At 40.9% G+C, this 23,628-nt stretch overlaps 1 protein-coding gene across 1 annotated transcript in view; it reads left to right on the top strand.

Annotated features, from left to right (window-relative positions):
* The window catches only part of cemip (cell migration inducing hyaluronidase 1), a 143,790-nt gene extending 121,838 nt beyond the window's left edge, over window positions 1-21,952 (top strand). Inside the window, exons 15-29 of the mRNA XM_069526610.1 lie at window positions 704-773; window positions 2,222-2,350; window positions 5,601-5,686; window positions 7,539-7,670; window positions 8,641-8,676; window positions 9,966-10,121; window positions 11,719-11,899; window positions 12,446-12,661; window positions 13,882-14,093; window positions 18,720-18,905; window positions 19,382-19,586; window positions 20,350-20,436; window positions 20,838-20,995; window positions 21,149-21,249; window positions 21,609-21,952. Coding sequence (XP_069382711.1) covers window positions 704-773; window positions 2,222-2,350; window positions 5,601-5,686; window positions 7,539-7,670; window positions 8,641-8,676; window positions 9,966-10,121; window positions 11,719-11,899; window positions 12,446-12,661; window positions 13,882-14,093; window positions 18,720-18,905; window positions 19,382-19,586; window positions 20,350-20,436; window positions 20,838-20,995; window positions 21,149-21,249; window positions 21,609-21,736 — 2,083 coding nt within the window. The 3' untranslated portion in view covers window positions 21,737-21,952. The remainder of the gene's footprint in view (window positions 1-703; window positions 774-2,221; window positions 2,351-5,600; window positions 5,687-7,538; window positions 7,671-8,640; window positions 8,677-9,965; window positions 10,122-11,718; window positions 11,900-12,445; window positions 12,662-13,881; window positions 14,094-18,719; window positions 18,906-19,381; window positions 19,587-20,349; window positions 20,437-20,837; window positions 20,996-21,148; window positions 21,250-21,608) is intronic.
* Window positions 21,953-23,628: the final 1,676 nt, after the last annotated feature.

Below are 23,628 nucleotides of genomic sequence, written 5' to 3'. Positions count from 1 at the left end.
CACAGATGAAAACTGTCGTTGAAAGCCCCGGGAAAAGCTCAGCGGGGGGGTTGTCAAACTGCTATTTTAAGGCCAAAAAGGAACTTTCATGTTGAGCTGTTAACCATATAACATGTGACAATCAGTAACCAAAGAAATCAACATAACCACTCACACTATCAACTGAAGGTCAGACTGCGTAACCAGAGATTAGACAGGGCCATTGTCGTTGCCACAACACACATAGCCATATGCAGTGGACTTAAAGTGTTTTTTATTTTATTCATTTGTGTTAGTAATGAATATCAGGGAACCACTTTCAAAAGCTAAGAAAAAAAATAAAACAATGTGTCTGTTGTGTTTTTTGAACACCAGCAGCATTTCTACCTTCTCTTGACCAATCAGGATCTGTAAAAAGAAGCGGTTCAATGAGGTGAAGCGTAAAGATTTTTATCTTCAACTTGAGTTCCATGGTTAGAGAAAGAGCTCATTTATATCAGTTGTCATGAAACCTATGTCGTTTTTACATCAAGAGGAAATATTAACAGAATCTCTGCGCTGCACTGCTGTCAGTCGCTGCCTCGGTTACTGCTGCTGTCTTGTGAGAGCCAGTGTTCACACTTCCTTATTAACAGCTACATCACCAGTTCAAATTATTAGTGTGAAATCCAATAACCAGGCTCTTTGTCTCTCTTTCCTTCCCAACACACTCCCTCTTTTATAGCGCGACTTCAACTTTCTGGATCGCCAACCCCAATAACAACCTCATCAACTGTGCTGCTGCAGGCTCAGAGGTGAGTTTCCCTCTCCAGCTTTTCACTCTCCTCACCCTCCTCTCCCCGTCTTATGCTGCACTCTCAATATCTCCCCAGGTGGAGGTCTGTCTCATTACTACGTTGCCAGGCCAGATTAATGGCTGTATACTCCTATTAACTTCAGAATCAAGCAGACAACAGACAGAAGCATTGCCGCACTTTCACTATGATAGAGTGCCAATTATGATCATGCTCCTGGGATTTCACAAGGATACGCCAGGCGGAATAGAATCTCATTCATTCTCGCCAATGTAATAACTTTTCTCATTTGCATTCACGTACGTGCGAAGAACAACAAAAAAACAGACAGGCTGACATGCAGAGTGGCACAGCCAGGGCTGTAGTTATGTATTTGGAAATATGAATGTGCTTTTTATGTGAATAAACCTCTACATGAATCTTTGCTTCACAATTTTACTTATTTTAAAAACTGACAGTCTATTTTTGTTTTTCGAAAGTCGTGTACCCCCGGAAAAGAAATTAATGAGACAGACAATAAAACTGTACAAAGGTTTGCGCTCTGTCTCTTGGTGAGCTTTAGATGAACCCACAGGTTTTCAGTTATGTTCAAATCAGAGGACTGTTCAGATGGTGTTTCATCAGGTAGCTCATGTGGATTTTGAGGTTTTGGATCATTGCTGTAGAAACCAGGTCATTTGCATCTTTCCCTTTACAGTGAAAATATTTCTCCTCTCTGTTCATGCAGGGTTGCACAACCCCTAAATAGAGTAATTCACAGGTAGTGGGTGTTCATTTCAATAAATGCTGCCTTTTTCTTTAAGCTCTCTCTGGAGTCAGAGCTCAGTTTTGATTTCATCTGTCCAAAACACTCACTTCCCTCTAACCGGTTTATCACTGAGTTTCTGTCCAGACGTCAGGGTGCTGATGATGAGGTCGCAGGTACGTTTTCCGTCTGATGACTCTGTGTCATCAGTTCTGCACAATGGATCAGTGAAGCATAACTCCTGTGCCCTGCAGCTCCTTTACGCTAATGTGCAGGGTCATTTTTTCCTCTCTGTCCAGCACAGTTTTATCTCAACGTTCTCTTGGCCCTCCAGATCTTGTCTTGATTTTCACAGTTCGTCTTGACTGCAATTTCTTCATGACACTTCAGACAGAAGGAATTTCGGGCTGGAAATACTTCTCATTTGACAGCCTGCCCTGCTGTGAAGGAATCAGTGGGCTTCATTTTCAGATCCTCGGTAGCTCAGACGTTAACACAAAGCTTGAGGTTTAATGAATCAATGAAGTTATGAGACTTTATCTGTACATTTTTCACAAGTTACAATGACTGTTTATTTGATTTACTTTTTGATTGTTTGGTTCATGAGGCTTATATGCCACAGGTGTTTTGCTGGAGTATTTGTATACATATGTGTGTGTGTGTGTGTGTGTGTGTGTGTGTGTGTGTGTGTGGGAACCCTCAGGAGACAGGCTTCTGGTTCATCTTCCACCATGTGCCCACTGGCCCCTCAGAGGGCCTGTACTCCCCTGGACACACAGAGCACACTCCTATGGGCCAGTTCATCAACAACAGAGCACATTCCAACCACAGGGTGAGTCTGAGCATGGACGTGGCTGCAGGTAAAAAAAAAAAGGCACTGTGACCAGGGACGTGTGAGTATATTTACCTCAACTGCAAAGATAAGAGGCCTTTATTTGAGGCAGCCTTCCATTTGAAGCAGGCCTTTATTTCTTATTCTCTTTATGAAGGAAAATACAATTCGGCATATTTTAGAAGGTGTAGAAAGTCCCATTTAAATGTGCTTACTTATTCCCTTGAATTAATTCATTGTGCTCTTATTGAAACTTCTTTTGATAATTTCAATTTTTTCTTTGAGTGTACCATTTTATTTTGGATCATTTGCAGTCATCCCACATGCATCAGCAATCACACAGCCAAGTCGATAGACGCATACACAATCGGTGACTGACAGAATGATAAATGGATATTATATAGAAAAACAAATCCACATCAATCAATAAAATATTATCATATATTGCTGATTTTTTTTAGAAATGTACATGATCCTTAACTATCATGCGCATTATGTGACAGGCACATTACATTAAATTACAGTTGCATTTGGAGGCCAGTTTTTGTTTGTGTTACCAACACCCCCCCTGAGTCTTTGAATGCAACACACTTGTGGGTCTTTCTGATGTCCCACTCTGTTCCTGAGATTTATATAAGGTTATATAGGTTATATATGAGGTAAACACGCAGAGTATATGGTTGGACCGTGAATGAGCGGGCAGAATTGTTTGCTCCTTTCTTTTAATACAGACATGAAGCTGGCATCTTGGTCACCGCTCAGTTGTGTCTCACTAGCCTGGCTGCAGACAGCATTGTCAGCCAGTGTTTCATAACTTGCCATAACACCAGTAGCTGTGTGCAATCTTCTGTATCGTACAAGGTCACAATATATCACATTATATCACAGTGACCTGATGCTGTTTGTTACTGGTTTACTTGCACAGTTTTTCTATGACAAACCAGCAGCTTTAACAGCATAGTGAGTCATGATTCACTCATTATTTCCAATATTTGTTTTGAATAAATCTGTGATTAATCACCATGTAGGAAATGAGCAAAGATTTCAAAGTATCACATGTGACTTGCTGTGTAACAAAGAGAGGAAGAGCAATAGGTGAACAGTGGGCATAACAAAAATTGAGGACAGTAGAGAGAGTGAGAGGAGAGCGAGCCAAAGCAGAGGGATGAGATGGAGGGCGCAGGAGAGAGTTTAGAGGCGCCTGCGGCAACAAGCACAGCGCGGCTCGAGAAGAGATTTATGAGGCGCTGGTGGAGAGGAAGTGTTATTGTTATCTCCCTCCTCTCTCTGCCCCCAACTGTGATCTCTTTTCTCTACTGCCTCTCTCTTTGCTTCCCTTTGTCGCTTAGAATTTGGATCATCCTAATAGGGGCATAACTCATGTCAACCTCCCACCCCAGGATGTTTGTGAGAGAAAAGGTCACGTCGGGGCTGTAGGTTGGGCATTCACAGAAACAGCTCAGTGATGGGGTCTATGTTCAGAGGCAGCACACTGGCTGAAGAAGACTTTTCTCATTATGTTTTCATTTTACTTTAATGGAAGTTGTAGTGAATGTTTCCAGCCTGATTTTGGAATTTGAAGTGATGTCTGAAACAAAAACTGATTTAGTACATTTATCCTTGATTTTAAATCAGTTAGGTATTAGGGGTGTCAATTAAGTTTGAAGGAATTTGCACACACACAAGCTTGGTCATTTTAAGTTTCAGCTCCTTAAGACATTATGAGACAAAAAAATGGTGAGATGAGAAAAATGATCCATTTTATTTTTTGGCAAAAGGTCAGTAGGTCAAGGTTAAATGGCAGCTTTACTGAACCTAACACAGACACTGTCAGGGCCATGAAATTGCAGGAAATTCATGAAGACTAATAATATAAATAAGAGCAGATGCATCTGATCTCACCCACTGCTGCTAATTCAGACCTGATGCTGAACTGTTTTAACATGTGTCTGGAATGGACCATAAAAGCTGTGTCTAAGTCCTCAGCTACTGAGCCTGATTTATTGAAGCAAATAAACACGTTTCACAATGACAGTCACACTCTCTTTCTGCATGAGAGGAGGAAATAACACAAAAAAATGGTTTCAGCACAACTTAAAGGTCAGTTTTTATATCATATTTGCAATAACCAGAGTGTGACTTCAGTTGAAAGCTTGGAGAGTGTTTTCATATTGTTTTTTATATTCATTTCAAATAGAGAGATGGTTTCGTTGAAACCCATAGGGTAACATGAACAAAGCCCCGCAACCAGCACTCCTCCAATCCATACGACCATATAGGCCCCTTGCCTCTACTCTCAAAATTAGCAAACATCACCATGGTGACAATGATAAAGATGCATATAAATATGTGGTTGTGTGCAGACAGAGAACTGCTTGGTTAGGTTTGAGAAGAGATCATACTGTGGGTTAAAAAAAAATTATTCAAGGATAGAGGATGTTTGTTGTCATGGTTACTTAAAAGATATGAGGCTAAGGTTGTGGATAAAAGAAAAATACATTGATTATCGGTTCCACATGCGAAACAAACAGTGGTCTCCTATAAAACACCTGTTGTATATCAGCCCATCCATGCACCATAACCTCCTCCTCCCTAATGTGAACTTTGTCCCCTGTCTTTTTCAACTGCTCCTGTTATAATTACTACAGCCACTAGAGATCGACTTTGTAATAAAATATATGGGTCGCAATAAAGAGCTTGACGACCTATTCAATTCAATTCAATTCAATTTTATTTGTATAGCGCCAAATCATAATATACATTATCTGAAGGCACTTTACACAGAAGGTCAGGACCTTAAATTGTTTTTATAGAGAAACCCAACAGTTCCCATAATGAGCAGCACTTTGGAGACTGGAGAGAGAAAGAACTGGAAGAAACTTCTAGAACCAGACTCAATGTGGGCGGTCATCTGCCTCAACTGGTTGGGGTGAGCAGAAAAAATGGGGAAGAGAGGAGAGATGGGTGGAAAAGAGGGGAGAGAAGAGAGAGGAGAGGGGAGGACTATGGCTAACCATCATATTAAGGCTCTGTCAGACTGGTTGTTAATGAAAACAATTACAGTGATATTTATAGATTTAAACATGTAATTAATGATAGCAGCAACAGTTAATAATGCTGATGGTGATAATAATAATAACCTGCTTTCTTACATTGAACTCTATTGTGTGTGTTTAGTGTCGTGTGTTCACTAGTATCTTCCAGTGCCCATACTGCTTTCAACATATAGATCTTATTTTTTATGTTCCAGGCTGGAATGATCCTCGATAATGGAGTAAAGACCACCCAGGCTAATGACAAGGACAAGCGACCCTTCCTCTCTCTGATTGGAGCCAGGTCAGTCTCCTCAGCCTCTGAACAACACCCTGTGTGACAAACTCAAGTCACATCACACCCAGTGTAATTCAACATGATGGATCTGCTGCACTCTGTAACTGTCGTGTTTCCTGTTGATGTTTTGTAACCAGCAAATATAGAACTAAAGTAGGTAGAGTCACTTTAAATATCACTCAAACACAAGTGAGATCACTCCCATTGAAATCTCCTCAAGTGAAAAAAGTACCAGCCTGTGTAACAAGCGTGTGAAAGAACCAGTGTGTCATCCTGATCTGACACACAGATCTTGTCTTCTTCACAAAACATTCTCAGCTGTTATTTTTCTGGAATCAAATTGTATGTTCGTCAGGGCTGGAGTAAAGACCACTCTAGTTAAGTCTGATCAGTTTCGATATTGATTTAAGACAAGAGCAAAGAACACATCCCAAAAACTAGAGTGAACACTCCACCAAGACCCAACAGTCCCCTTCTGAAACCACATCTAAATGCACTGGATCCAAATTTCTATTTGGAGCTGCACCAAATGGCACACACTCATAAATATGATATGTAAATGCAATGAATTATTCTCTGAGATATCACTGAGAATATCTTACAATGTTAAAGAATTTGATGAAAACATTCCTGTCTCAGCTCTTGTGCCAAGATTTAATGGGCGCTACGTTTCCAGGAAATCTCTTGTAATCCTGCTGAGAAAAACCAAACAAACAAAAACAAATGGAGTGCGGTGAAAACATAACCTCCTTGGCAGAGGCGAAAAATAAACAAGTGTCCTCGTGCTTTTGTCTTCATACCATTACACATAGATAAATGATGTGTCTATTGATCAGATATTGACCGATTCAACTCAGATTGGGTTTGTGGTCAATTTTACATTTAAACACACATTTGCATTTCTATGGGAACCCAGGGAGGAAATATTAATCGTACAAGAAATGAATTATTCCGGCACAATGTGACATGGTAACTCTCAGAATATGATGTATTTGCAGACAGCTGAAGATAAACCTGCATGTCTAACATGAGGATGTTTGAATACACTGTGGACTATGAGCATTACCTGGCCTGGGAATGACAGAAGATCAGCACAACATCAAATAATTTTTCTGTCTGCATGACTGAGAGCAGAGCAGCTTCTCTAGCAGTGGCATCAACTCATTAGACCCACAGAGTTTAAATCATTCTTGTTATTATCATTATTATTAGAAAGGTGCTAATGAATTAGTTGAAAACTTGAAACATGGACAATAGATAATATTGTTATCAATATCTGTTTGACTGAGTTACCAATATGTGGAGGGCACAGAGCAGGACTTCCTGTCTACATAGTCGAGTCACCTGATTGGACACACCTACATTTAGCCACAACGTCTACCACTCTCAGGCCCACTGTTAAACAAGCAGCCAGAAACAGGCCGAAGACTGAAAACTGTAAAGACAAGTCTCACTAGACCTGAGTATTTCCGCTGAGTCACATGAGGGATTCACAGGAAGCCATTCCTGCAATAGAATGGATGTTATGTGGATATGTATTGTCAGCATTACAGTGCTGGACTGTTTTCTTAATTTAAACAATGTGACTCAATGGATCCTCAGGGGCTGTTGTTTAATTCCTCTGTAGATACATATACACCTGCTGCTCCTCCTCTGCATCACCAACACATCCAGTGTCACTTTAAACTGAAACAATGGGATTAATAATTATCAAAATAACCTTTACTGAAATCGGAAGTATTTTTACTCGAAGCGAGAGAAGACATGAATATCATTAAAGTTAAGATTTTCCCTGAATATTGCACGACAGAAAATATCACCTCATGCAAACACTTGCACGTGTTGTTGATTTGTTTAGGTACAGCCCCCACCAGGGTGCTGACCCCTTCAAACCCAGAGTCCCTGCTCTCATCCACCACTTTGTGGCCTATAAGAACCAGGACCACGGAGCCTGGCTGAGGGGAGGGGATGTGTGGCTGGATGACTGCCAGTGAGTACTCAAGAACATATGGATCCACAACAAGGAACCATACACTCAGCGAGCACTTTATTAGGAACACCTGCGCAACTTCTTATTCACATATGTATTCAATCAACCAATAATGTGGCAGCAGTGCAGTGTATAAAATCCTGGAGGTACAAGTCAGGAAATGTATTTAATGTTTAAATCAAACATCAGAATGGAGGAAAATTTAGAGCGTGATTTCTGGTTTGAGTATTTTTAAATCTACTGATCCACGGCAATCCAGTGAGCTGCAGTTCTGTGTGGATGAGAGCGGTCAGAGCCGCTTGAGATGGATGGTTCTACAGCAGCATGATTCAATACAGACAACCTGCATTGTGTCCAGACTCCCCTACCAACAGTAATGGTGTGGGAAATGCTGTCTTGACTCACTTTGGGTTTTAATACCAATCAATCAGGATTTAAGTGTCACAGTTTATCTTTATAGCCACAGTCTTTCATCGTCTAATGGACACTTCCAGCAGGATAATGCTCCAGGCCACAAAGTAAGAGTCTCAAACTGGTTTCATGAACATGACAGTGAGTTCAGTGAACTTCAGTGACCTCCTCTGTCACCAGATGTGAACCCAGTTGAACCTTTGGGATGTGGTAGAACAGGAGACCGCAGCATGAATGTGATGTGTGGTCGTGTCATCATGGAGCAGAATCTCAGAGGAAAGGTTCTAAAAATCAGGTGGAATCCAGAGCACAGGGGAGGAAGTATCAGTGTTAGTGTTGTGTTCCTAATAAAGGGATCCCTGAGTGTATGTTCGTTAACTTTCAGCTGAATGTACACTTTTTTTTTTTATCTACATTTGATGACACAGAAGAAAGTAAGAAATGAATTCCTATCTAATAATAACGTTTTTATCTCCATCAGACTCAGGCTGTCTGTGTGTTCTCAGGAGCCTCAGACGAATACTGTTGCAGCTTTAATATTCTCCTTTTGTCTTTTTAGATTTGCTGATAATGGTATAGGCCTCACTCTGGCAAGGTAAACCAGTCTCCTTATATTTGTTTTTGCTCATTTATTGTGTTATCTGTTGTCTCGTCGCATCTCTCTCTCTCTTTCTTTATAAATTGATTTTCCATGGAAAGTTAGGTAATAAGACCATAACCCTAAACATCCACACTCACAAAGTAAATTTCATTTAAAATTCATTCACGTCCACAGTACTGGCTCTGTGGTCCATGGACTCATTACTTCCTCCTCTTTATATGTTTTTATTTTTGCTCCTCATGAACTCAGCAGCACAGTAATAACTGTTGTGGCACCTCAGCCTCTGTTAACTCGTTTAGACTGTTTTCCTGTTCTCAGTATGTGTTTGTGTTCTGTCGGACTAACAGACTTTGTTGTGGTTAATATCTCAGATTACATTTGTGTGAAACACATATTTACTCCACATGGAAACACAATCCCAGTTTTTGTTCACTTGAATATAGCAAGATTATACTTTAATAGTCCTACAACGGAGAAGTCATACATCATTGAAAGTAATAAAAGGGTAAAGATGCCATATTAACACAAGGAAATATAAAAGTAAAATAGAAATAACATGCAGAGTATAAACACAATATATACAGTGTGAGCAGAATATGTACAGTGCCCCTGTAGCCATTTAGTAGCCATTGCATTGCACAGATAGAAATTAGTATTGCACAGTCAAATGACCTATAAACCTGAGTTTATAGTGCAGTTGCAGAATTGGTGTGTGTGGTCAACTGGGTGCAGAGCTGGTTGTAAGTGTAACAGCTGCAGGAAGGAATGACATGTGATACCAAGCCTTCAATCACTTTGGGTAGATCAGTCTCTGACTGAAGGAGCTGCCCGGTGCTGTGGTGGGGTCCTGCAGGGTGTGGGACTGGTTGTCTATCAGAGAGGATAGTTCTCATTGTCTGTCCCACCAACTCCTCTGGGTCAAGGGTTCTCCCAACTAGGCCTTCTAATGAGTCATTCCAGTCTTTTCCTGTCAGCAAATGAGATGTTGCTATCCTAGCAGACCGCACCAAAGAAGATGGCTTTGTCACCACAGTCATAGAACGTCTTCAGGAGTGAAATGACCAGTGTCTCCTCAGTAGATACAGTCTGCTGTGGCCCTTCGTGTAAAGAACAGTGGCAATGTCTTGATCATAGTGTCTCTATAATAATGAAGGGATTTCTCACTATCAGACCAATTAAGCAATTTAACTTTGTTTACAATAATGATACTTCTCTTAGATCTACTATCACGAGTGCCGCTGCTGGTTTCTTTCAGCCTCTAACTCTCCCTTCTGTGTGTGCAGTGGAGGGACTTTTCCAGATGATGACGGCTCTCGTCAGCAGGTGAAGAACTCACTGTTTGTGGGTGAAAGTGACAACCGTGGGATGCACCTCCCTGACAACCAGGTCTGGGGCCCTGGGGGCTCTGATCCAACTGGCAGGACCTTGCCACGGGGCGTGTAAGTGCGATCATTGCCTCTTTTAGCTCTTTGCTTAAGTTTTTACCCACAAACACTCATCTGCCTAATCTGCAACCACATTAGGGAGTTACAAACCCTGCTCAAATAATGTTGGTCACCTATCGAATCTTTTGGAGTGATCATTTTTCAGATATTGTATTTTCAGCCAGTTGCCCTAAAAAATGTAATGTAAAAGATGTCGAGGAGTCCTCTGCCAAGGAGGTTATGTTTTCATTGCAGTCTGTTTGTTAATTACACAAAAACTACTGAAACGATTTTATTGAAATTTGGTGGAAGGGTGGGCTATTGAAGAGCCCGTCAACTTATCGAGTAGGATTAATAGAGGGGGTTGATCAGGAATTATTTTTTGACAATTTGAGAGATGGAGATTGTTGGGCTTTGGTTATGTACTGAGTGCTATTCTAGTTTTAAACTGTATAGTGACTATGTTGTCAAGGACACTGTGATCCTGGTATGGTTTATTGGTGACCCAGTGGAAAAATCTTATTGTCATATGCAGTATATCAGAGAATAAAGCCATGTAGAGTCCAGGCTGGCTGAGACCAAAGACGGTTCACCAGTAAATTGTTGTGTATAGCCACCAGCAGGTGACAATGATCCCGACCATGACAAAATCATGTATAAAACTAATATAGACTCCAAATTAATTTCAGTACAGTCAGTGGAATATGTCTGTGAATGTAACCATGATGCCTTTCATTTTTCCTTTTTCAGCCAAACCCAGCCCAGTTTTAACTGAAGCACACACTGCAAATCAACAAAACCATACTAATCAGAACATTTTCAATATCAAGCACACAACCATTGTAAGCTTAAAAGTTGGAGTAAGGAGTGGTAGTCATGCTCAGATGGAATAATGTCACTTAGGGACATGTTTAGCTAGAATATGCTAGTTTTGCGAGTTTGAAGCACATTATAAACGGCTATAATACTAATGAAATATCATATGTGGATGGGAAATGGAAAGATGTTGCCTGAAAAAGCTGCGGTTCATCGTTGACAGCCACTTTTCAAATCTAAGGAACAGCAGTATTACTAGAGATTCTTTTATTGTGTGGGAGAAATAGAACTCCACATGAAGGGCTTCCCTTTGGATGCTTCATCTATAGACTGACATTCTTTGATGGAACCAGATGAAGCCGGGCACATCATTGATAAAGTGCTCTCACGCTGTGCAGGGTTGATACTGAAACTTTGTCTGACCTTGAATGCATCAGACCGAATGTTGACATTGTATGTCCAAACCTGACAGTGCTTTATCCTACTGGAATTATTGTGGTCCCTGAGGTATAGTCACAGTTGAAACTATACTAGTCAATCATTTTAGATTAACAATGGATCAAATGAATGTATATAATTTGATCCATTGTTCATCTAAAAAGATGATTGGCCCAGTGATATTGACTGGTTGCTTCTTTCAGTTGATGGTGTGTGTGTGTGTGTGTGTGTGTGTGTGTGTGTGTGTGTGTGTGTGTGTGTGTGTGTGTGTGTGTGTGTGTGTGTGTGTGTGTGTGTGTGTGTGTGTGTGTGTGTGTGTGTGTGTGTGTGTGTTTGTTGGACCTGTCTCTCCTTGCAGTGATTTTCCTATCCGGGGAATGCAAATCTATGACGGGCCCATCAACGTACAGAACTGTACATTTCGGAAATACACAGCTCTGTCTGGACGGCACACCAGTGCCTTTGGCTTCAGGCTCAACAATTCATGGCAGAGCTGCCCCAACAATAATGTCACTGACATCACCTTTGACCACGTACCTGTAAGTCACCATTTATTATGTTTCATATTAAAAATATTTTAAAAAATAATTGACAGTGGAAAAGCCAGCTAGAATAGGATGTGGCAACTGGACTCCATTCTCTGTAAAAGGGATTTTTGAGCAGTGATGTGCAAAGAAATGTTCTCAGAGCTCAAGATCGACTGAAACAAATGACCTTGAGGTGATTTGTTGATACTGCATCCTCTGGTGAGACAGGCTCTGTTTTGGTAAATAACTTTAGAAGAGCTTCTGTGTAAAAGAATTCAGCATGCACAACAAATTACTGCAAATTAGCCACTGAATTTCTTTTCATCAAAAAGTAACATTTTAAATAAAACAAAATTGAATTCAAATTAAAGTATTCTGAACTGTTATTACCACCAGAGAAGCTCATGTTCAGTAAACTGTACTAGCTGAAATCCAAATCAAGCTCACTTTATCTTTAAAAAATAAAACAATTTTAAACAATTGGAGAAGTATAGAATATTTGAAAAACTACACGTGCGCAAAATAGTCACTGGAAGCTTCCGTTTCCCTCCACTGTAGATCACGTCTCGGGTGTTTTTTGGGGAACCTGGTCCCTGGTTTAATAAGATGCAGATGGACGGGGACAAGACAACAGTGTTCCATGATATTGATGGCTCGGTCAGCGAGTATCCCGGAGCCTTCCTGGTTAAAGAGGACAATTGGCTGCTCCGTCACCCTGACTGCATCGACGTGCCTGACTGGAAGGCTGCGATCTGCAGCGGCCATTATGCACAGGTGGGTAATCAGGTGTCCAACTCAGCCTCCTCAAACACAAATCACTTTCTGTTACACCCTGTTTGACATTAGTTGATTACATGCATTTTAAACTCCCAATCAAAGTTCTGTGAAAACACAAATAAGTCCAGAATAGTATGAGTTCTGTGTGAAATGAGAAATCAATCATGCATAACTTAGCATTTCAAGTGTTGATAAGTGGTGTATAAATGAGCTTGGGCTATTGTGGATGGTTGAGTCTGTGGATAAACTTTCTTTAAAACTTCTTTAAAACTTGTATAATTATATCATTGATTTCTGGTTGTTGGAAAAATTACCAATGCTAAAACTGCTCTTGAGCAAATATGGAGATTCATTCATTATATTTTTAAATATCTTATTTCTGATAATCAGCGCATGAAATTTATTTTGGGAAATTTTCTACCAGAGTGTCACAGGACATCTTTTGCCTAGTTTAACACAAAGACTGAAACACAATCCAAATACTGGTTTGTATATCAATATCAATATTGTTTTATTGCTTATGATTTTAGTGTTCCTCTTTTAAAAATGACAGTCTCACATAAAACATTACATTGTGGTTGTATAAGCACTCAGCTAAGCCAAGCAGTCATTACATTTTACTCATAAAGAGCTGCTGTCAGTGTATAAAAGTGACCTCAATGTTATCTGTTGTTTTACTTCTATTTCTGATATTGTCTTACTTTTACTGAAGCCAAAAAAACCTAGCACTGGCCCCGCAGCCTACATAGTCACAGGGATTCTCTTTAGCACCTCACAGGGTGTATTATATCTTGTACATGCTACAACTGCTAGAGATCTGAGCATGCAACCATCTCCACCATCCACTGCTGTTTTGTGGACACACACACAAAGGCGCTGGCTTCTCTGGTGTTTCCACATTACAATGCAGCCACTAGTCACTTCCTCCAGTAGTCCTCTCCTCGAGTGCTCGCCTGTTGTGTCTATTTAATAAACAAGAACGATCCTGCAGTGCTAATGACGCCACTTAGCAGTGCTCAGTGCTGTGAACTCAGCATTGAATATCTTTAATTTCAAACTTAAACACTCATTCTAATTGTTACCCAGCGTTTAACAATGTTTTGTATTTTTCAGTTCCCTTGGGAATTAAGTCTAAACGGCTAAATGGATGAACTAGGTACGACAGGGATTCTTAGCTCACAGCAAGCCGTCCGACTCAATGCTTGTGTTCTCTTCAGATCTATGTGCAGACACGTAACCCTGCCAACCTGAACATGCACATGGTGAGGGATGAGTATCCTGATCGGCCCCTGATGCTGGAGGGCGCCCTGGGGAAGAGAAAACACTACCAGCAGTTCCAGCCTGTGATTACACTGGCCAAAGGCTACACTATACACTGGGACCAGGCGGCACCTGCTGAGGTCACCATCTGGCTCATCAACTTCAACAAGTCAGTGAACACATGAGACCTGGGACAGCACACAACACACACTCATGACAAACAACCACCTTCACCCAAGTAGCCTACTGTTAGACCAGAGGAGAAACATTCCATTTATTTAGGGATTTTATTCAACATGACTTAATGAGTAAGTCTAATGGCTCATTACATTTATACTTAAAGCACACACCCACACAGAGGATGAACACAAGGCAACCACTATTAGAAATCACATATGGAATCTGAACTTTAAATATCTTTGACGGAGCGAAATTAAAATATATCAAATATCATGCTTTCACTGAGGTTTCTAAAATAACCACATTCTCATATTCCTGTCAAAAGTACCACAAACCAGTTCAGCAATGTAATGTCATCAGCAATGTAATGCTTCAACTGATAGGGGAAATTGACTTTTCCTTCCTGGTGTGTTGTAGCTCAAATTTAAATGACTACAGCATACTTGCCCGTAGTCATTTAAATTTGAGCAGAATATTTGGAATGAGAACAGCTCTCTGTCCTTACCCCAGTTTCTTCTCAAAAGGTTTATGGCCACATATTTGTCTCTAAGCCCTATGAGACAAATTGTGATTTAATTCATATTAAAATTAATTTAAATAGATTACAGAATATAAAAATGAGGTTTGGATCAGTGCTATTATCATCAGTCCAGATACCACAGCATGTAAGTTACAGGTAAAAACACAAAGTGCCCTGACATTTAAGATAATTACATGTGGAAACTTGCATTATCTTGATAATGATGATGTGAAATAGTAATTATTTTGTAGGTCATTTTTATTATTGTTGTATTTTTATTATAATTATTATCATTGCCCACAATATATTGATTACGTAATAGGCACACAATCAATATCTTAGCCGCACACATGTTATGATCAGGGCTGCACATTTTTTTGTGTGCTGTCTACAAGATAATAATCTGCACAAATGCAAATACTTTTTGAGTGAAGGTTAATCATGTGATACACACCCTCAACCAATCACAAGGCAGTTTCATGTTTTATCATCAATAACTAATTAAAACTAGACTTATCAGAAACATGACCAGCACTTCAACCAACATCAAGGTAATAAAAATACCTTAAGTGTATGAAAGTGTGTAATTTGACTTTTTAGTTCAGTGCCTTATGCTAACATGTGGAGGGCGAGGTTTATGACCGAAACTACAACCAGCAACCAGGAGGCAATCCAGATATTTTGGCTTCATTTCTGGGATGTGATGTTGTCCATCTTTATATACAGTCCAAGGTCTGCTCAGGTCGTTTACTACTTTTAAACTGCACGCTCATAAATGTGGCTTAAAGCATATCTTTGAGCTTCAGGTCTACTTTCTTCTATTTAACATGCTGCCAAAACTGTGTTCACACACACACTTAAGCTGCAGCACCACTGCTAACGTACTGCTCACGCTGCTCCAGACACCAGTTCACCTTTCTGAATCAGCTAGTTCTACACCAGCATTGACCTGTTTACAAGTCTGGTACTTTGAACACAGAGAGTAGCCCCTGGCCTTCATATATTTCCATCAACCATCCATGATGTGATTTACAGCTTGTACTTTACCCTCACCTCATCTGTCACTCTGTTATTGGAGAGGCACTGAAGCAAACACCCAGAGAGGGAAAAGAAGGTTGAGGGTAGAAGACAACAGTGTCTCATTCAGTGGTTGGTAAATTTGTATTTGTATTGCCATTCACACACACATTCATACACTTTTGTTGTTCTATGAGGGGCAATTTGGGGTTCAGCATTTTGCCAAAGGACACTTCGGCACGCAGATGGGGAAGACTGGGGATTGAACTGGTTGGAGGTTAACCGCTCTACCCCTCAGCCACAGCCACCCAAAATGAATAGAGCTGTGTCAAATGTCATGGAACACAAATTTGAATGCAAACTTTGTCCCTGATCAAACATGGGCCATTGTCAGATGTGAACACCCTCATCTTTCTCCAGCCATTTACCATCTCCTGCTGACCTTTGACCTCTTTCCAGTGGACGCTGGATTTTGGTCTGATGTTGAGGAAATGGCAATTTTATTTATAAAGCACCTTTGCATAGAGGACGATTCTAGGTAGATTTAGACAGATTGCTGTCTCTTGTTCAGGTTCTTTGCTGTTTCACTCCTGTAGCGTTCCTCACAAATGTCACATGCTGTATGAAACAGTGTTTCTCTTACACCACTCCAGTCCTCGTCTCTTTAGGAGTCTTAAAGAAGCAGCAGTGCTTCAGAAGCGCTTCTACGATCATCTAACTGACTATTTACCAAGCTCTGAACTTTTCATTCTTAAGAAACACATTCCTCTTGCTTTTTGTGTGCACAGCAAAAACATAACTGTTTTTGAGGGAAAAAAAGATGTGGCATTTATTCCGTTTGTATGATTAATCGCATCTGCCTACAAAGACATGCAAAGCACCGAATTCTTGGAGAGAGATCAAACAGGCTCTAGGATTGTAGCCAGGAGGAGGCCATGGCGACAGGCCTTTCACCCCACCTTTCAGAGGGATCATTTAGAAGAGAGCTAAGCACTACTCGTGTTTAGATGTGCTCAGATGATATCATATGAGCTACTTCTTTGAAGGATGCTGAGACATGTAAAAGGGGAACTCCACCAATTCTACTCATCAAACTTCGGTTGCAGGTATTGTGGCAGTGCTACTGCTTGTGTGGAACAAAGTTGTGTCAAGTATTTTGTGATGCCAGAGGGAGCTGTGTGAAATTTGATGAAGTAGTGTAAACCCACTCACACACTGAGCTATCTCAAGGCATTGTGAAATCAACAATTGTGGTCTGCAAGACAAACCACAGACACAGTCAGTGGTTAAACTCTGGTGACCTGCACACAACCGTCCACTTCCCTCACTGGAAGGTGAAAGTGTTATAATCAATCATTGCTAACTTCTGCTCAGTCCAACATTTATCATAATTTACTGTAACATAATGTCAAGTCCTATAACACAACCCATGGCACAATTGTTATGCCCTCCACTCAGTCTTACATCTGCCAAATTCGAGGACAGAAAATCTTAATATGAAGTCAGATTGCCTGAATTGATATAACATTAAGAGACAAGTTTGTCTGACCATGTATGAATAATACATATTTCGTGAAATGCTCTGTATTTATATAGCACTTTTCCATACTTCATTTCCATTTAAATCATGCTACAGAACATTTTTCCATTCATCATTCACACACATATTCATACACTGCATCTATGCACAGCACTTTCCCTATCATCACACACTGTGGCACAGCCATCAGGGGTAATCTGACGTTCAGTGTCTCGCCCAAGGACACTTCTGCATGCGGAATTGTGGACACTGGGATTTAACCAGCAACATTTTGGTTAGAGGACAACCCACTCTCCTGAGGCACAGCCTCCCTGTTCTGGCATAGAGAGAAGTTCAAACCCTGCTTACTCACACACTCCACCAGTTTCTGTGTAACATGAGCGCAACTCTTGTTTCCAGAATTCCAATACAGAAAGCGTGTCTCAAACTCTGAACAGCCCTTTGTTTGAAGTTTACTATATCGGTTAATCTTTGATGAAGTGGGTGAATTGCTCCCCAGTTATAAAGAGAAAATACAGGGAGAGAACACATAAACATAAGAAAGTGTTGTGGATGATGGCAGGGGAAGTTAGCTGACAAGATGCATTTTGTTTTCCTCACTGATCCCTCCTTAAAGGATTTCTGTAAATGGCAGGGCAGCTCCTGAGGCCACTCAGATGAGGAAAGTAATCTGATGGAAGCCGTCAGCTCATTCCTCTCACTCCTGTTATTTACAAGGATTGACCACAGGGTGAGAGCCTCACTTGGTGCTCCTCCTTTCAAACAGTGTGGCCCTCAGCTATTTAAACTGCATAAAGGAAGATCGTCATTTCAAGCACGTCAGCAATTCCCTACGGCCTGAGTCCACCCTGACATGGACAGTGTAGAGCCAAAACAGTATATTTCCATTGATGGTGCATACACCAGTGACCCCATCTACAGTTCATGCACGAATACAGCAAGTAAGATTGATTCTCTGCAGAAATGTGACTTGTTTATTTTTGAAAACAGCTGCTGTCTGTTTTAATGGTATACTAACTGATTGTAGTTTAATGACTCATTCAATCTTGATTTGTTCAGCTTGATAAATTAAAAGTCCTTCCATTGTCACAGAGGCATGCATGCTACAACTAACCGGTTTTCGGGTCTATTAATTGTAGTATACAGGATATTTGAGTATTTTAACTCGATTTATCGTGTTTGGTTTAACTCAAGGTTAGGTTTAACAATTAAAAAGTATGAGCTACTGTAGTGATTTAACCTTGTTTTCACTAGATCAATGGTGAAATGTCTTGCTTTGTTCAGCCAACAATTGAAACCCATTCTATGAAAAGCTGTCAATTCTGCAGACACTAAAACCACAGTGTTTTCTATTGTTCTCTCTATAAGTTACAAACATCAGTTGTTTACTGTTGATCAAATGATCAACTCATTTGTCCAGCTCTTTTCACAAGTCAAGAGATATTTGACCTGATGAGATGAAGGTAGGAATATTCATGTGTGCTGCTACGTTCGGACCGGACTGTCAAATTAAATCATTCTTTTTTTGTGTGTGTCAGAAATGACTGGATCAATGTTGGCCTCTGCTACCCACAAAGCACCAACTTCACCATCATCTCCGATATCCACAACCGTCTGACCAAACAGACCCGCAAGACTGGCGTGTTTGTGAGGACGACGCAGAGAGAGAAGATCAACCACTCCCACCTGACCAGAGGATATTACTACTGGGAGGAAGACACAGGGTCAGACACATGAACACAACTACAGACCAACTTGTGAAAGACGTCATTACGACTGTATTACATGAGGATTTAGTATTCCTCCATCGATTTGATGATATCTGTTCTACAACAGGTCAAGAAACAAAAGTCAAATGAGCAGACAGGAATTTAAAGAAGCAACAGTTTATCCCAGTAATCTAAATGAATTCAGGGTTAAAGTGAAAGTGGGCACACTTGATTACTGCTTCAGCGCATGAGTGCAGTGATAGGGGGCAGGAAGTGGGTCAGTAGGCTGTGATGGAAATCAAAATAATATGTCTGGTCCTCTGAAAGACCCAAACCCTCAGAATCCAAATAAATGATTCTATGTACTATTTTCAGTCACTTTGTATGTTAGCAAAAATAATTTTGAGTTTCACAATGTCAGTTTATTTTCTATGGTTGCCAGTTATCGAAGGAAATGCGCGATGCATAAAGTTTTACTATGTGGATTGCAGCCTGCTGTTCCTGAAGGTGAAGGCCCATAACGACAGGGACCAGTTTGCCTTCTGCTCGGTCAAGGGTTGTGAGAGGGTGAAGATCACAGCCATCATCCCTAAAGGCAGTCCACCCAGCGACTGCATGGCCCAGGCCTACCCCAGACACGCTGAGCTGCCCGTTGTGGATGTACCCATGCCCAGAAAGATACCTAACGCCAGGCTGGTGAGACAAAGTGGTGGTGTATTTGTGTGTGTGCATCAGATTCTAAAACAGAGGTCGACAATGTATTTGTTTTGGTAGCTACATGGAGGAACCAAATTTAAAACCTTCTGCTTTTTAAGATGATTCACCACTATTGCATTTATCTCAGCAGAATATATGAATAAAAGCAAATAATCATTTTAAAGGTGATCTTTAAATTCTTAAGATATGTTCTAACACAATCAGATAAGACAGAGAAAGAGGATGTGTGTGTTACATATTAACTTTTCCTCCAAGGTGGGGGATACACTTGTGTGGGCATAATGTACAGTTTCTCCATTATTTTGTCGTTAGATACATACTGTCTGTGTTAATAACTAAATATTTCAAATATTGTCACATTGAATACTTGGATTGATTAATTTTCTTTCTTTATTTCTGTTTAATTTTTTTAATTTTGCAAAGCAAAGTGCTTTAACTCAGATTCTGGGATTTTTATGCACATACCCTGTTTTTAAGAAATGCACTCTGCACCACTGCAATTAATGGTCTATTGGCTGTATTTGTATTTGAATACATCATATTTCCCTTGGTTTTATGCAGTTACTGAATCTCCTGCGGCTGAACCTCAATTTCCTCACAGCAATCATTACAAAAATAATCTTATTCTAAGCTGTGATTATCTTGTAGCATTTATTTAGCTCTGTAATTGAAGAGAGTGAGAACTAACTTTCAGGATTCTCTCTGTATGTTAATTGTTGCTCTTTGCTTATTTCTTTTCCAGCACTCACCAGAGCACTTCTTAGAGGTCAAACTGGAGTCCTACAACACTCGCTTCTTCCACATCAAGGAGGACTTTGCCTTTACTGAGGTATGTCTTGTTTCATACAGTCCCACTGGTTATGGTTTACTGAACAGCTTTAGGTAAATTATAAACTTGCTTGAGTAAACAAACCAAGAAACAGTGAGACAAACTGATAAAAGTGAGAGAGAAAGGTAAGTCCTTCACTTCCACCTCACAAACTTAAAAACTGAAAATAAAGGGATCTGTCAGATGACTTCACTTTCTTTGTCTTTGACTCGATCTCATCTAGCTCTCACCTGAAAACTATGTCACCTGTGGATATGTTGTTGTTTCACAGTAGTCGTTTACTACACAATCCATCCATTTGATAAAGGACTTTGTGTTGCATATGATCTGTGTGATTTAATGGCAGTTCTGCTGAGTTTGGGATTTTACTTCTGTGTGACTTGCTGACTCTGTTGTCCCAGGTGAATGGTAAGAAATTGTACCAAGCAGAGGATGGGGTGCAGCTGACAGTAATTGACGGGCATGATGGGAAGGTAGTGGAGAGCAAAGGCTTCAGGAACTCCATCCTGCAGGGCATCCCGGCACAGATAGACAACTACATCAGTGGCCTGAGAGATGGGTAAGAAACTGCTCTTCTGCAGTTCAGCTACACTGAAAGTAATTTCCCATGACTTTCATCACACAGTGAAGTGTATACATGTGGAGCTCAAAAGAGACAAGCAGCTACTGTCAGCTAAACATGAAGACGTGCTCTCTCTCACTCTTTCTCCAGCTCCATTGTTCTCATGACGTCCAAGGGCCGTCTGATTATCAGAGGATCCTGGACTAAAGTCCTGGAGCGACTTGGAGCAGACAAAAGCATCAAATTGAAAGGTAGCCACTTACATCTGTAGCAAGGGCTTCTGAGATAAATATGATCAAGTGGAGCATGAAGGGTTCTCTTTTCAGTCAGTACACCAGGAGAGTCGAAGTAACTTGAGTTGTTTCCATGCAGAAAATGTAAACTGTATAACCACAGGAAAAGCTTAGGGTTAGGGTTAGGGGGTTAGGGTTAGCAACCTTTTCGCAGTAACCAGCCTGTATGATGTATGTTTTGTAATAATATGAAGTGCAGCCCCCCACATGATACCCCTGTGCTGTTTAGAAGTTAATGTGAGGGAGGGAATGGCTGAAAAACCACCTGGCGCTCAGATTTGTTTCTCTTACTTTAATGTCATTTTGCCTTTCTGCAGATAAGTTGGCATTTGTGGGGTTCAAGGGCTCCTTCCACCCTGACTGGGTCCATCTGGAGGTGGATGCTGACCGAGCCAAGATCCATCAGGTCCTGCCTGTCCCTGTGGTGCACAAGATGAAACTATGAGGGGCATGACAAGAGAGACTATGTAGCCCCCAGATACTGATACACACACATCCCCCAAAACATACAGACGCACCAACACATTCACACACACATGCACACTGCCAGCACTGAGGAATCAGCTGCTCCAAGCTTTTGGTCCTGGATCAAGTGGTGTTTTTTCTTTATGTTTGGAGGTCAGAAAAATTATATGACCAGGTGTGTTGAAAAAGGGAAGACCTTTCCAATAGAGCCAGCACTGCTCATGATGAACTGAATCTGCATAAGACACCCACCATCAGTAGAGTGCTTCAAAGTGACAACACACCCCGCGGTAGCCATATTGGACGTCTTCAGCTCTGTAGCAATAATGGCTCAGAACAACCAATGGTGTTTAAGGAAACATGGTTGTTGCTTTGCAGACATTATATGATATGAGGGGCTTGGTTCTGTTTCTGAAATTACACTGTCATTGTGTCACTAACATTGTAATGTTAACACAATGTTAGCTTGCCAACTAGAGTAACCATAGGATTTGTGAGGCTAACTATAACTGTTTGGTCTTGACACTTATATTGGCCTGTTTTAAAAATGATTCAATTGACTTGTTCTCTCTGAAAAAGCCAAAACCCTTCATTGACTCTTATTAAGCATCATCTAGTAGAGCTTTAGCATAGAAACCAAGGTCCTCTAACATCGGTTAACCCTAGCACTCTGAAGTCCACAGTAAGTCGATACCTTTTGGTGTCACTGCTATTGTGCGTTCACACCAAATGCAATTATTCACACACTTTGCGTTGTGGGAACATTCGCATATAATGAAACTAGTTGTGTGAGGTATTAAAGACAATGACAGACCAAATTTCTCACCTCCACAAATCTGGTCATTCAATCACTGAGGCAACCGAGCAAGAGGAGGTTTCAAACACAGTTTGACAAACACTTTGAAGGACACTGATGCTTGCAGAGTGTGCCTCACGTCTCCACCGCCCCAGTGCCAGCCAACATTAAGAGCAGTTCCTCTCCCACCAGTGGGTGTTTTCCATTCCATGTTTGATGAAATACAGGAGTCAAGGTCTTAGCTGTTAGATATGACTTGGATGACTTTGAATGCTCAGCAACATCCTCTAACTGGTTAGCCTGAAACATTCCTAGGCCAGGTGGGATATCTGCACCTTTCACTGTTTCCCACCTGAAATACCTCCGGATCAGATGCCTGGTACCAGGTCAACCAGATAGTAACAAACAGAGCACCTGGTAAAAAAAAAGCAGGGCTCCCATTTGAACCCGCAGGAGGAGTTTGCAGGGGTGCACCTGGGCCTGCATGTTATGTGTACTAACCACCTAGAAGGGAAGCCCAAGTATTGATTCATTGCAAAGCGGCTGCATATCTTGGTTTTTTCATTACGTGCATTATGCTTGGCCACCCCACTCCAGCCAAGTGTAATGCACAAGCTCCCTCCACTTCATGAGGATATAAAAAGGCCCTCCTGAGTGGTTCCCCAGTGAGATGTAAAAACTGTTTGGGGTATGCTTTCCAACCAGTAGCACTCTGTTACAAATGAAAGCAGAGGCTCTCACAATTATATGCAAATATTTTGTATTAACAGTAAACATATCAGCTGGGAGTGGCTCCAGCTCCCCCTCGACCCTCAAAGGATATAGGATATAGATAATGGATAGGATGGAGAAAACATCATACCGCCCACAAAGTTACAGTCAACTGATCTGCAAAATATTCGGTTCCAGTGGTTTTAGTTGGAAAGCTCTCCTATATACATGTTTGGAAACCAAAGATTATGTATAAAGTTATTTTGTTAACTAAAGGGGAAGATCATGGTCATGGATGGAGTATTGAAGGAATAAAATCAGGCACAGAGGCACAAGGGGTCACAGAGCTCAAGAGCCAGAGCCTC

Source organism: Paralichthys olivaceus, chromosome 1 (assembly GCF_024713975.1).
Source record: "Paralichthys olivaceus isolate ysfri-2021 chromosome 1, ASM2471397v2, whole genome shotgun sequence".
NCBI classification, from domain to species: domain Eukaryota; kingdom Metazoa; phylum Chordata; class Actinopteri; order Pleuronectiformes; family Paralichthyidae; genus Paralichthys; species Paralichthys olivaceus.
This window is presented reverse-complemented; position numbering and strand designations above follow the sequence as displayed.